A 12,925-nucleotide genomic window follows, 5' to 3' on the forward strand; every position below is an offset into this window, starting at 1 on the left:
GAGTGCTTATTACTTGCCAGACACTAAGTATTTCTTTTCATTTAAAGAATGGATAACAAAGAGCCTTGGAGTAAATTACAATTACAATATAGAAGAAAGCCTGTGACCTGTTTGTACTGAATCAAACAAGGAGAAATTTGATTGGAGAGTCCTATTTCAAGATGAGAAGTCATTTATAAATTTTACTTGGCATTTTCTTCTAATGAACAAAATAAAGCCCTGTGCTACCACCTTGACACTTAAATGTTTACCAAAAAGCTCTGCAAACTTGGCCGCAGGGCAGAATTGCTCAGAGGTTTTTAAAAAAATGTCAATGCTTATGTCTCGCTCCCAGGGATTCTGCTTTAATTGGAACAAGGTGGGGTTAGTCCATCAACTATTTTACTACTTGCTGATTAGCTGTGAGTACCGTACTTTTAACTGTCTACGGTTTATCAAGTGAAAGACTGTTGTGATTGGTCAGGTCTTTGTGAGGCTCTGAATTCCACATAGCAGCGCTTACTGTGCAGAAAGATCACGGTCTCTCTGTTTGCCTTAATCCATTTTCCTCTTACGAACTGAACTTACTCTTTCAGAAAAGGCAAGTACAGCCTTGGCTGCAGTAGTGGCTGCTCATCACTGAAAATACCAAAAAAAGGACTGAGCTGCCGCCTGGATATTTTTTTTCCAGAGAAGGTTAATTTACCATGCTTTTTCCCATTTTTCTCTGCATCCTGGAAAAACTTTTTTGTTTTCAAGAAACAGATTGAACTTATTGCTGAAAAACATAGACAAATAAGTTTCAGCACAGCTTATCTGTTTGGAACAAGTTAGAAACTTCTGAAGCTAGCAGAAGCATAGTAGCTTCTTTTAAAGCTACTTCTGGGAAGATGGGAGGCTATTGTAATGGTAAATTTCAGTCAGAGAGGAAGAAAGGGTTGATAATCAAAATTGAGGTATGCAGTTGAGTTTTTGCAATTTTCTTACCATATTGTAAGAGGACTTTAAGTTTCTCTGTATAATCTGCTGGAAAAAATTTGGCGTGGGTGTGTGTGACATAGAGGCAGTCTGGAGAGTGACAGTGAAAGAAGTTTGTTTCTTTTTTTTTTTTTTACCGGAGTGGAGAGATATACACCCCTCCGGGGCTTTAGTGAGAACCGGGAATTCCAGGAGGAGAGTTGCATTCAGAAACGTTGAAGTGAAAAATCCTCCTGGCTCAGCATCTTGGAGTTAAGCTCACAAGAACCTTTTACATCCGAAAGAATTAGTTTCTGAAAACGTCTTTTTTTGGCCAGCGTGGATTGCGAAGGATGGCATAATGCTAAACACCATTCTCCTGAAACTGCTTCAGGCGTTTAAAATTTAACTCGAGGCATCATGCGTTTGCCATGATGAGGACGACGGAGGACTTCGATGAGACCAGTGCCACACTAACCCCTAACAGGACCTCCAGGGGACGGTACGTTTATCTGGAAGCGTTCCTGCAGGGAGGAGCTCCCTGGGGTTTTACTCTGAAAGGTGGTTTGGAGCATGGGGAACCATTAATCATCTCTAAGGTATGTTGCCTTTTCCAATATTTTTTTCCTTAATCAAACTGCTTTTTCAACTTGTCAGATCTCTCAAAAACACAGATAATGCTGAAGATTGTCTGACACTTAATTTGCTGTTTCATACCCTTCTGATTATATCTGGAAAATATTTTGCATAGCTTGGTGTTTAAAGAAAAATGTGTCTGGCGCCTTTATTCTGTGAAAATTCCAGGGGAAAATGTGCTTGTCTAATGGATAATCTCTTTTTGTGAATGAAATAGTGTAAAACCAGCTGCCACATGATCTTTTCAGTTGTGAATCAGATTAAAGATTAACCCCGTAGTTAAGGTGGTGGCATGGTATATATTTGTATATGTGCATCTTTATTTAACATGTAACACAGCAAACTCCAGGAGACAGTGAAGGACAGGGAAGCCTAGCACACTGCAGTCCATAGAGTCATAGAGTCGGATAAAACTGAGCAACTGGACAACAACAACAAATTTAGCATATGGCTAGAGATATATCCGCTCTTTCTCCTTTCCACTAAAAGTGTTATATCTAGCATTCCAAAAGATTTTAGAATTTGTTTGAAATTCTGGATAACTGATTGCATAAAAATTATTTATTTTTCTTGCACACTCAGAATTATAGAATAAAATCCGCTTTCGGTATAATTCAAGAGCAAAACAGTATTTCTGCCTCTTCTATTTATCTATGATTTAAGCCCATTTTTAAACTTCAGTCATTCTGTAACATGCCTCAATTCTTCGTTTCTGTTTGGTGTGGCAAGGTATACCCACTGAATGAATCCTCTTAATGCATGAAGTTTAGTGCTTCTGCTTTTCTCTAAAGCTACAGAGATTAAGAAAGTTTACAGAGGATGCTTTACAGAATTTTATTGGTTTCTGACAAACATTTCCTTCAATTAAAACATAAATTAAAAAAGAAAGATAACAAATTTATTTTACAATTTCAGAATATTAAGAGTCTAAAACAACAGAACATAAGTGCTTTACATATCAAAGCATTACAGAATAAATATTTCTAATTGAGGGGAAATTTCTTTTTAGTTTAAGGGTGGGAAAGAGATAAATATGCATTTTGCCTGAACTCTGTTACCTATTAAGGTCTGTTTTCCTATCTCACCAAAACAGGTGTTTTGAGAAAGACTGAAATGACTTTTGCTTCCCTAGTTCCTCAGCGGTAAAGAATCTGGACCGTGGGTTCGATCCCTAGGTCAGGAAAAGGAGAAGGAAATGGCAACCCACTCCAGTATTCTTGCCTGGTAAATGCCATGGACAGAGGAGCCTGGCAGGCTGCAGTCCATGGGGTGACAAAAGAGTCAGACACGACTGATCAACTAAGCAACAGCAGCAAAACAATTCTTACTGTGGGTGAGCCAGTAGAATTGGCTTCCAGGAGTCAGCCGAGAGTGTGTGAAATAGCACTGTACACTGTGTGACTTTTCCTTGTCTTTCCTAAGAAAACAAAAGATAGGTGTACATATATGTGTATCAGAAAGGCTTACAGCTATAAGTAACTGGAAACCCGATTGATAGTGACCTAAGTAAATTGGGATTCGTTTTTTTCGTCTTATAAGAAGTCTGGAGTTAGGTTGTCCAGATAAGGAGAAGCTCAATAATGTCATCAAGAACTTCACTTAGCTTTCCACTCTGCCTTCTTCAGTGTTGGCTTTTATCATTAAAGTTGCAAGATGGATGCCACACTTCCATCATTGCATCTTCATTCTGGGCAGACTTGTGGCTTTTTGTTTGGAAAGGGTCACCCTCCCTATCAAACTTGTGTTTACATCTCATTGATCCTTAGACCAATTACTGGCCAAGGGGAATGAAACTACTATTACTAGTTTAGACCAATCAGAATTTCTCTCCTGGGTTCTGCAGTGGGAACCTACTCTTCCTGATGTCAAAGAATCTCCACCCACTAGTTGAACAAATTGAGGTTCTGTTTTCAGGAAGAGGGAGGTAATGGGTGCTGGGTGGCTGAGAATGTCTGCCACAGACATAAATGTCATCTCTGCATTTTAAAACTCTGATTTACAGTCAATTTTCCTGATCTTTAATGATAAGGTATTATGTATGGGACTGCCCCGGTGGTCCAGTGGCTCAAACTCAGCACTCGCAATGCAGGGGGCCCAAGTTCTATCCCTGGTCAGGATACTAGATCCCACATGCCTCAACGAAGTTTGAAGATCCTGTGTGCTATGACCTGGCTCAGCCAAACAAACAAACAAATAAATAAGTTTTAAAGGAAGAGGAAATAAAGGTCAAGCTGATAAAAGCTGACTTGAACCTTAAAAAAGAAAAGATAATTACGTATCTGTTCCCTAGAATATGGTTTGCTGTTAGATCTAATCCTACCACTGATGAGCCATTTTGGTAAGGCTTCATTTTATCTGCAGAATGGGAATAAACAATTATCTCCCTTATCATTATGTGTGGAGATTAAATGGGATGCAGGCACTTAGAACAGTTAGCACAGGGGCTCGTACACAGGAAGATCTCAAAAAAAATCTTAGCAAGATTATGACTATTGCTTTTCATTATTGTAAGAGACATTGTGTTAGGATACAAATTTGTCTGCTGTATAAAGATCCAAAATAACAATAGCTTAAGCAATACAGAAATTGATGTCTCTTTCACATGAAAATGTGAGCTTAAGCTAAACTGAAAGATGGTCCTTTCTACTGTCTTACTTCCATCCCTGGGGTGATGTCCCATCTGCTGGTCCGAGGTGACTTGCCACAGCATCTGCTTTCCAGTTAGTAAGAAGTGGAAAAAGAGGAAAGAGAAGACAGTCTCCTTCCTTTTCAGGGGTATAGTCTGGTGCGATCCACTCTGTCCAGCATGGTAGCCAAGAGCCACATGTGGCTATTTCCAGTTTAATTAAGAGGAACTAAAATGAAATGGGGCTTCCCAGGTGGCCCAGTGGTAAAGGCTCTGCTTGCCAGTGTAGGAGACACAGGAGATGTAAGTTAGATTGCTGGGTCATGAAGAATCTTTGGAGAAAGAAATGGCAACCCACTCCAATATTCTTGACTGGGAAATCCCACAGACAGAAGAGTCTGACGGGCTGCAGTCTATGGGGTCGCAAAGAATCAGACATGACTGAACACACACACCTAAAATGAAATGCAATTTTAAATTCTGTTTCTCATATACACTAGCCAGATTTCAAGTGCCACATTGCTTCAAAGCTGTTGAATCTCTCTCTTTATCCTGTCTGTCTGGCAAACTCATATTCATCCAAGCTTCATTTTTTCCTCTCTCTCAAGTTTTCCTGACTTCATTAAGCTGGGTTAGATGGTCTCTCTTCTGTCCTCCTGTACCATACATTTATTACAACAAGTCACACTTGTAAAAAATTTATGTTGACTTCTCAGAAGTTTAACGGAGAAGGCAATGGCACCCCACTCCAGTACTCTTGCCTGGAAAATCCCATGGATGGAGGAGCCTGGTAGGCTGCAGTCCATGGGGTCACGAAGAGTTGGGCACGACTGAGCAACTTCACTTTCACTTTTCACTTTCATGCATTGGAGAAGGAAATGGCAACCCACTCCAGTGTTCTTGCCTGAAGAATCCCAGGGACAGTGGGCTCCTGTCTATGGGGTCGCACAGAGTCGGACACGACTGAAGTGACTTAGCAGCAGCAACAGCAGCAGAAGTTTAAAAGCCTGTTGAAAGCCTGGGACTTTTTTTTTTTTTTTTTTCCCATCTCTACCACATCTGACTCAGAGCCTGGGTACACAAATATTTGTTGAGTAAATGAAAAGGCTATGTCTTATTCATCTTGCATTTCCAAGACGTGCCTGGCACAGAGTAGGTATTCGATAACTTTTACTGAATGACTAATCAAAGACAGAACAGAGCAGGGAGCAGCGTGAGCAGGGAGGCAGAGTCCCGTGAGGTGAGGATACTAGGCAGATCTCTGGAGATGGAATGTGTGTCAGTTTCCCATTGTTGTTCAGTCGCTCAGTCGTGTCTGATTCTTGGTGACCCTGTGCACTATAGCTGGCCAGGCTCCTTTGTCCATGAAGTTCTCCAGGCAAGAATACTGGAGTGGGTTGCCATGCCCTCCTCCAGGGGATCTTCGCAACATAGGGATCGAACTTGAGTCTCCTGCATTGGTAGGCAGATTCTTTACCACTGAACCAGAAAGGAAATCAAGGGAAGGGATAGTACACGTTAAATCCTCGATATGAAAGACACGTACACTTATATAATTATAAGCTGCACAGTATGACAATATAATGAATGAAGTATCATTTTTCTTTAGGTACAAATGAGATGGAAGGATGAATGGGGGAAGAGGAGCTACCAAAGGGTGGCAATAAAAGAAGTCATTTCCAAATTGCTTTCTTTGGGATTTAATGTCCTTGAAAAGGAAAGGTGGAGTTGAGGAAAGAGCCTCTGTAATCTGTGAACTTCAAAAAGAAAGGGTAGCTTTAAAGAAAAAAAAAAAGGATTGTATGTAGAAGCTCAAGTAATTCAATAGTTCAGGAAGTTGGCAGCATGATTTTATTATGACTCACACAGTATTGTGGCTGAGAACGGTTCCACCTGCTGTGGGGAAGCACCTGCCCCTAGGATTCAGCATGTCAAGTAACAACCAGACAACAACAAACAACCACAACCAGTAAATGCTTGTACTTACTGAGCGCCCACTCGGTGCCAAGGTCTATTCCAAGAGATCCACATGTTAATTCATTTAATTTTCACAACTGCATGAGGCAGGTGATATTATGAAGCTAGTTTTACACATGAGGACTGAGACACAGAATTTAAGCAGCTTTCTGAGCTCTCATGACTGGTAGAAAGTGCTAGAGTTGGAATTTGAATCCAGGCATCCTGATTCTCCAGGGTCCTCTGCTCTTCAGTCACCATGGATACCAAATATTAATATCTGGCTCTGTCTAGATTCTAGAGCTATGATCTGGGTAAAATATGGGATTAATCTCTTTATTGTATATGTTTTAAAATGTATTAGAGGAAAACAAAAAATCTTAGTCCTGGAGCTTCCTTGGTGGCTTAGTGTTAAGGAATCCACTTGCTGTTGCAGGAGACACGGGTTCCGTCCCTGAGCCAGGAAGGTCCCACATGCGTGGAGCTACTAAGCCCATGTGCTGCAGCTATTGCGCCAATATGTCACGACTACTAAAGCACATGTGCTTCGCAACAAGAGAAGCCACTGCAATGAGTAACCTCCACTCACCACAACTAGAGAAAAGCCCACATAGCAATGAACACCCAGAAGAGCCAAAAATAAATAATAAAATTTTATATATAATGTCAGTCGTATAAAGTCCCCTGAAAATAGGTATGGGCTTCCCTGGTAGCTCAGCTGATAAAGAATCCGCCTGATTCGATTCCTGGGTCAGGAAGTTCCCTTGGAGAAGGGATAGGCTGCTAACTCCAATACTCTTGGGCTTCCCTGGTGGCTCAGATGGTAAAGAATTTGCCCGCAACGTGGGAGACCCAGGTTCAATCCCTGGGTTGGGAAGATCCCTGAAGGAGGGCATGGTAACCCACTCCAGTGTTCTTGCTTGGGGAATTCCCATGGACAGAGGAACCTGGTGGGTTGCAGTCCATGGGATCACAAAGAGTCGGTCATGACTGAGCAACTAAGCACAAAATAGGTGTAGGAACTCCTGTAAGCAGTTTCAGAACCCTAAAAGGAGGGGTCACTTGACATTCCTTAGGAAGTGTTGTTGGGTGTCTTCACCTAGAGAGAGAGAGATGTTTTTGTGTGCACTGGTCCTGCTGCTGACAAGTGTTCAGTGGTTTCTGACTCTTTGCAACCCCATGGACTGTGCTGCTGCTGCTGCTGCTAAGTCGCTTCAGTCGTGTCCGACTCCGTGCGACCCCATAGACGGGCAGCCCACCAGGCTCCCCCGTCCCTGGGATTCTCCAGGCAAGAACACTGGAGTGGGTTGCCATTTCCTTCTCCAATGCATGAAAGTGAAAAGTGAAAGTGAAGTTGCTCAGTCGTGTCCGACTCTGTGCGACCCCATAGATGGGCAGCCCACCAGGCTCCCCCATCCCTGGGATTCTCCAGGCAAGAACACTGGAGTGGGTTGCCGTTTCCTTCTCTAATGCGTGAAAGTGAAGTTGCTCAGTTGTGTCCGATTCCTAGCGACCCCATGGACTGCAGCCCACCAGGCTCCTCTGTCCTTTGGATTCTCTAGGCAAGAGTACTGGAGTGGGTTTCCATGCCCTGCTTCAGGGGTTCTTCCCAACCCAGCGATCGAAACTGCTCTCTCACATCTCCTGCATCGGCAGGCAGGTTCTTTACCACTAGCACCACCTGGGGAGCCCCTGAAACAGATTAACCTGAAGGCCGCTAGACTATCCTTCGACAAACACAGAAAAGCTGTCACCAGCAGAGAGCTCCTTGAAGCAGTCAAGCAGAGATCCTCTCAGAAGAGCCTGTGGATAAATGAAGTGTTTCTGAATGGCCCTGTTGTTGGAAATGATTCCACTTGTTCAAAAAAATTGGATACCTCAAAGGGCTGGGCTGGAGGACAGAGTATCTAAGAAGCTACCACAGGCAGGAGTCTTGGTGCTCAACACCTGTTATCCGGGTCCTCTGTTTTTAGCCTCTGATGTCACTTGTAGAAAACAAATAAAGGAAAAAAAGAAAAAATAAATAAAGGAAAGGCATTTTTTTTTTCATGTGTGTTAAAAGAGTCCTGGGCCTCAGGATTGAAGGTCAGCCATTGACTCTTATGTCACTGATATGAGGAGCACACGTTCCTGATTCCTACCCCTGAGAGGTATCTTTGGTCTGACTGGACTCTCTTATGTGCCAGCCACAGCTAGAACTTCAAAAAATGGCCCTGTTACTCTACCAGGCCAGCAGCTCTCATGAGTGACAGAACTGGGGGATCCCATCAACATATGCCCATTGTCAACCCCCTTGATCAGAGGGGTTGTTATGTAGGATCCTATTGAGGAGATCAAACACTTGTAAGCCCCCAAATATCAATGTTGACTGAAGGCTTATGGTTAGAATATGTGTCAGTTCCAGTCCAGAGGAACAGCTGCCCCTTCCAGAGTAAAAAGGTCCAGTGTCATCAACTTGCCACCAAGTAGGTAATTGGTTTCTATGAGGGATGTTGAAACAGGTAAGTTCAGCATTTGTCTCTGTTTGCTGGCCAGTTGAACCTTTGGCAGCATTGATAGCTAAATCAGCCTTGGTGACGGTGGTGCCCATGCTACTGGGTCCGTACACAACCTCCATACCTGCCACCTGCCTCCTGGGTTTGCGAGCTCACTGTGCCAGGGCCAGGGTGGACTATGACACAGACTTCCTGATATCAACTGGCTGTTGGTTCCATCTTCCACACCATTACCCCTCCCTCTCTGAAACTGCGTCTACCACCTATACCACCATCATTCTCTTCCTCTCAATCTAAGTCGCAGCCTTCCCCTACCAAGGCTTGGCTCACTATCCCAGCTCAGCCCCATCTTTCCATTCGTGATGTATAAGGGAGTGTGTTTGCTAGGTGATATCAGAGGATAACCTCAAACACATGTCCCCTGGCTTCCTGGTGTCTGACACTACTCATATTAAAATGGATTCTTTCATTGGATTTTTCTAGCCTCAGTGAAATGAGCTCATCCCTGAATCCTCTTCATAATTCCTCCTCTGAAGACAATCATCTGAAACACCCTAATCAACCTGCCATTTTAAGATAAAATGAACTGCATTGTGAGAAGCCTTGGAAATAGAAACAGTCCATAGGCTGGGAAATGATTCATTGGGAACATACTTAAATTGTCCGGATGAACATGTTGAGATTTCCTCATTGCTGGTTTTTCTATATCCATCTGTCTACGCTGAGCACTCTACCACCTTCTAGCTTCCTTAGTGATCCTCAGTTTCAACATACCATCAGCCAGTCTCTCTAGGTCCATTTCTTCTGCATTAAAATAAGAATTATCTTATGAGTTTATGAGCCTTGGTTTCTGAATTCATTGTGAAATTGGCTTCTAGGCAGTTCCTCCAGGACCTTGGGCTGGTTGATTTAGTTCATCCCAAAGTCACCTTTTCCATCTTTTTCCAAGAACCAAGCTTGATTAGCTTGTTATTGACCTTTTAAAATAGCCAGTGTTTTCTGAGTTTCCTTCCCTACTGTTCTTGCTCTTTCCTTTAACACCCTTTACCCTTCATACTAGGGTAGCCTCATCTCTCTGCTATCCTTAAAGCAGCTTGTCTGGTCTCTCATTGTTCCTTCCTGAATTTGTACCAAGTCCTAAATTTGTATCAAGTCTTCCTCTTGTGTCCCCAGCACCTTTATTCATGCCATCCTCTAGTACAGTTAGTTGTTTGCATTTGGCCAATAAATTGTAATCACTTTAAAGCCAAAAGAGTTTTACTCAGGCTATACATCTTGTTTCTTCTAGTTAAATACTTCCCATTTCACATGCAACAGTTGCTCAGTAAATGTTGAATGGCCTATAGGATGTTAGAGCTGTAAAGAATCTCAGCAATCATCTTATTCAACTTCCTCATATACAGAGAGAAAACTGAGACACAATAAAGTTAATCTATTTCCCAAGATAGTTTCTGCCATAGCAAATAGACTGAGTGTGTGCTTCTGGTTAGGCTGCTAACTTTCGGAAGCTAAGGACATTTCTTTCCTTTTCTTTCCTCCCTCCTTTTCTTCCTTCTTTCTTTCTCTTATCCACAGTGTTTAAACTATGCATAGCAATGATGAAAATGAAAATGTATTAATGAAGAAGACAAATGAATATTAAAAAGGATCTTCTTTAGAGTCTTTGTTAGAAAGATGTCAAGGGCAATGTGCAAACATGTTACTAGAACATGCTACTTTATAAGATAAATTAGTTGAATTTGACATTCAATTTAATGACATCTTGCACATATGTAATGTTTGGTTCAATGTCTGTTGAATTGACTGGGAGAAAATGGGAAAATTTGCATTTTTTTATTTAAACATTTATAAACTATCTAAACTTCTTAAAGTGTTATGTGTTGTTAGACAAAGACCAAATTTGTGATCCTATCAATGTTGTTGGAAATAACTTTTCTTCAAGTAGTCTGCTGAGGTGGTGTGCCAGATGGCTCTTTGCATCTGTGAGAACTCTGCTTTCCTTTAAAACTGTAGCTTCCCAAGGCACTGCCTCCTATGCCAAGAACACAAAATAAGAAATACTTGTCAGTTTCACCTTAGTGAATCCACAATGTGATTGGAAACACATAATGAGAGACTTTCTATCAATCTTCGAAAAAGCAAAACCCCAAAGAACATTCTGGATCTTAACTAACCAACAGACAGATTTTTCCCCTTCTCTCTTGAGGTACTTCGAAACAATAAACATCTTGATCTAAAGAGCTGCAGAGTCACTGTTCTTCCACTCCGTTCATCCCACCCATCTCTCGTGCTCTGACATCCTGGGCCCTTATCAACAAAATGAAGTGACGCAAAGACTCTGCTAAATCTGAGCACTGTTTTTCCTCGTCTTCTAATGACTATCCCTGCAAAAGAGAATTTGCATATCTCCATCTATAGAATGGAAGTGACAGTTCATTCCTGACTTCAGAGGAGGCTTTTCTAACTTCACAGACTAATGTGAAAAACTCTCTGTCCTGGGCACCTGAGCCTGAATTTCCTATTACGTCATGTACTTTTTTTTCATTCCTCAGCCATTCATACATCTATTCATTATATCCTTCTCGAACTTGAACTGCATTTTACCTTAGAGATTTATGAGATCTAACTAAAGTCTTTATTTTTATTTATTTATTTATTTTTTAAACTTTATTTTACTTTACAATACTGTATTGGTTTTGCCATACATTGACATGAATCCACCACGGGTGTATACAAGCTCCCAATCCTGAATCCCCCTCCCACCTCCCACCCCATATCATCTCTCTGGATCATCCCCATGCACCAGCCCCAAGCATCCTGTATCCTGTATCGAACATAGGCTGGCACTTCGTTTCTTACATGATAGTATACATGTTTCAATGCCATTCTCCCAAATCATCCCACCTTCTCCCTCTCCCTCAGAGTCCAAAAGTCCATTCTATAAGTCTTTATTTTTAAATGCCTTTTGATATATCTGTATTGCTTTAGGGTTATAACTTCTGTGTTATTTTTTTCTTTTCATTTTAATCAAGGCTGTCCAGTATAGCAAAATACACATCCCAGACACTGTAGGGCTTGGAGTGAAAATGAACAAATTTCATTTCTGCCATAGTCTTAACTGGCTGTGTCACTGTGGCAAGTAACATAGCTTTCCTAAACCTGTGTCCTCATCTTTAAAAATGGAAATTCTCACCTAATGGAATTGTTATAAGTATTCAAAGGATTAAACTGTATGACAGTGCTTTGAAATGACAAAACACTTCCAAAGTTTACTTATGATGTGATATTATGGACTGGTGGGAGAGTAGTAGATACTAAAGTTAGCAACTCACATAACAAAGATGATACTTGACTGACTTTCTGTATCATGGCCTAAATGGATAATTGTTGATAGTTTCTACCTGAACAGATAATTCCCTGCCCCTGTAGAGCTTATAGTCTAGTAGAAATAGACTAGTGGGAAGCATGTTTATACGTAATAATTTCAGAATTGGTAAGTGTTTTTACCAAAAAAAAAAAAAAAAAAAAGGATGGATTCCAGAATGGTAGTGTCCGTTGGGTAGAGAGGTATGGGGAACAGGGTTTACTTTAAATAGGGTAATTAGAGAAGAGTTTCCTGATAAGATGACTTCTGAGTTAAAACCTGGTGGATGTGATACAAGAAATCAGATGTAAAAGAGGTTTATAAGTTAGGCTGAGGAAGGAAGGTCTTGGAATGTTTTAGAAACCTGAAGAAAGGCATTTGGGGAGTAGAGCAGGTGTCTTCTTCTGTGTGGACTGTTATAACAGAATGTCATAGACTGGGTGACTTACAAACAGAAATTTATTTCTCACAGTTCTGGAGGCTGGGAAGTCCAAGATCAAGGCACTGGCAGACTCAGTATCTGGGGAGGGCCCACTACCTGATCCATAGACGGCATCTTCCCACTGTGTCCTCATATGGTAGAAAGGGCAAGGGAACTCTCTGAGGTTTCCTTTAAAATGGCACAAATTCCATTCATGAGGGCTCTACCCTCATGACCTAATCACCACCCAAAGGACCCACCTCTAAATACCATCACACTGAGGGAGTAGGTTTCAACATATGAACTTTGGAAGGGACATAGTTTTAGTATATTGTAGTAGGCAAGAGCAGTACTCTCGCCTGGAAAATCCCATGGGCGGAGGAGCCTGGTGGGCTGCAGTCCATGGGATTGCAAAGAGTCGGACATGACTGAGAGACTTCACTTTCACGCATTGGAGAAGGAAACAGCAACCCACTCCAGTGTTCTTGCCT

General features: G+C 41.7%; 1 protein-coding gene across 1 annotated transcript in view; it reads left to right on the forward strand.

Moving 5' to 3' along the window:
- The first annotated feature begins 1,367 nt into the window (after positions 1–1,367).
- The window catches only part of SHROOM3 (shroom family member 3), a 328,306-nt gene continuing 316,748 nt past the window's right edge, over positions 1,368–12,925 (forward strand). The window contains exon 1 of the mRNA XM_052642061.1: positions 1,368–1,535. Within this exon, the coding sequence (XP_052498021.1) occupies positions 1,368–1,535 (168 nt within the window). The remainder of the gene's footprint in view (positions 1,536–12,925) is intronic.

The sequence above is a fragment of the Budorcas taxicolor genome, chromosome 6, assembly GCF_023091745.1.
Source record: "Budorcas taxicolor isolate Tak-1 chromosome 6, Takin1.1, whole genome shotgun sequence".
Taxonomy (NCBI): Eukaryota; Metazoa; Chordata; class Mammalia; order Artiodactyla; family Bovidae; genus Budorcas; species Budorcas taxicolor.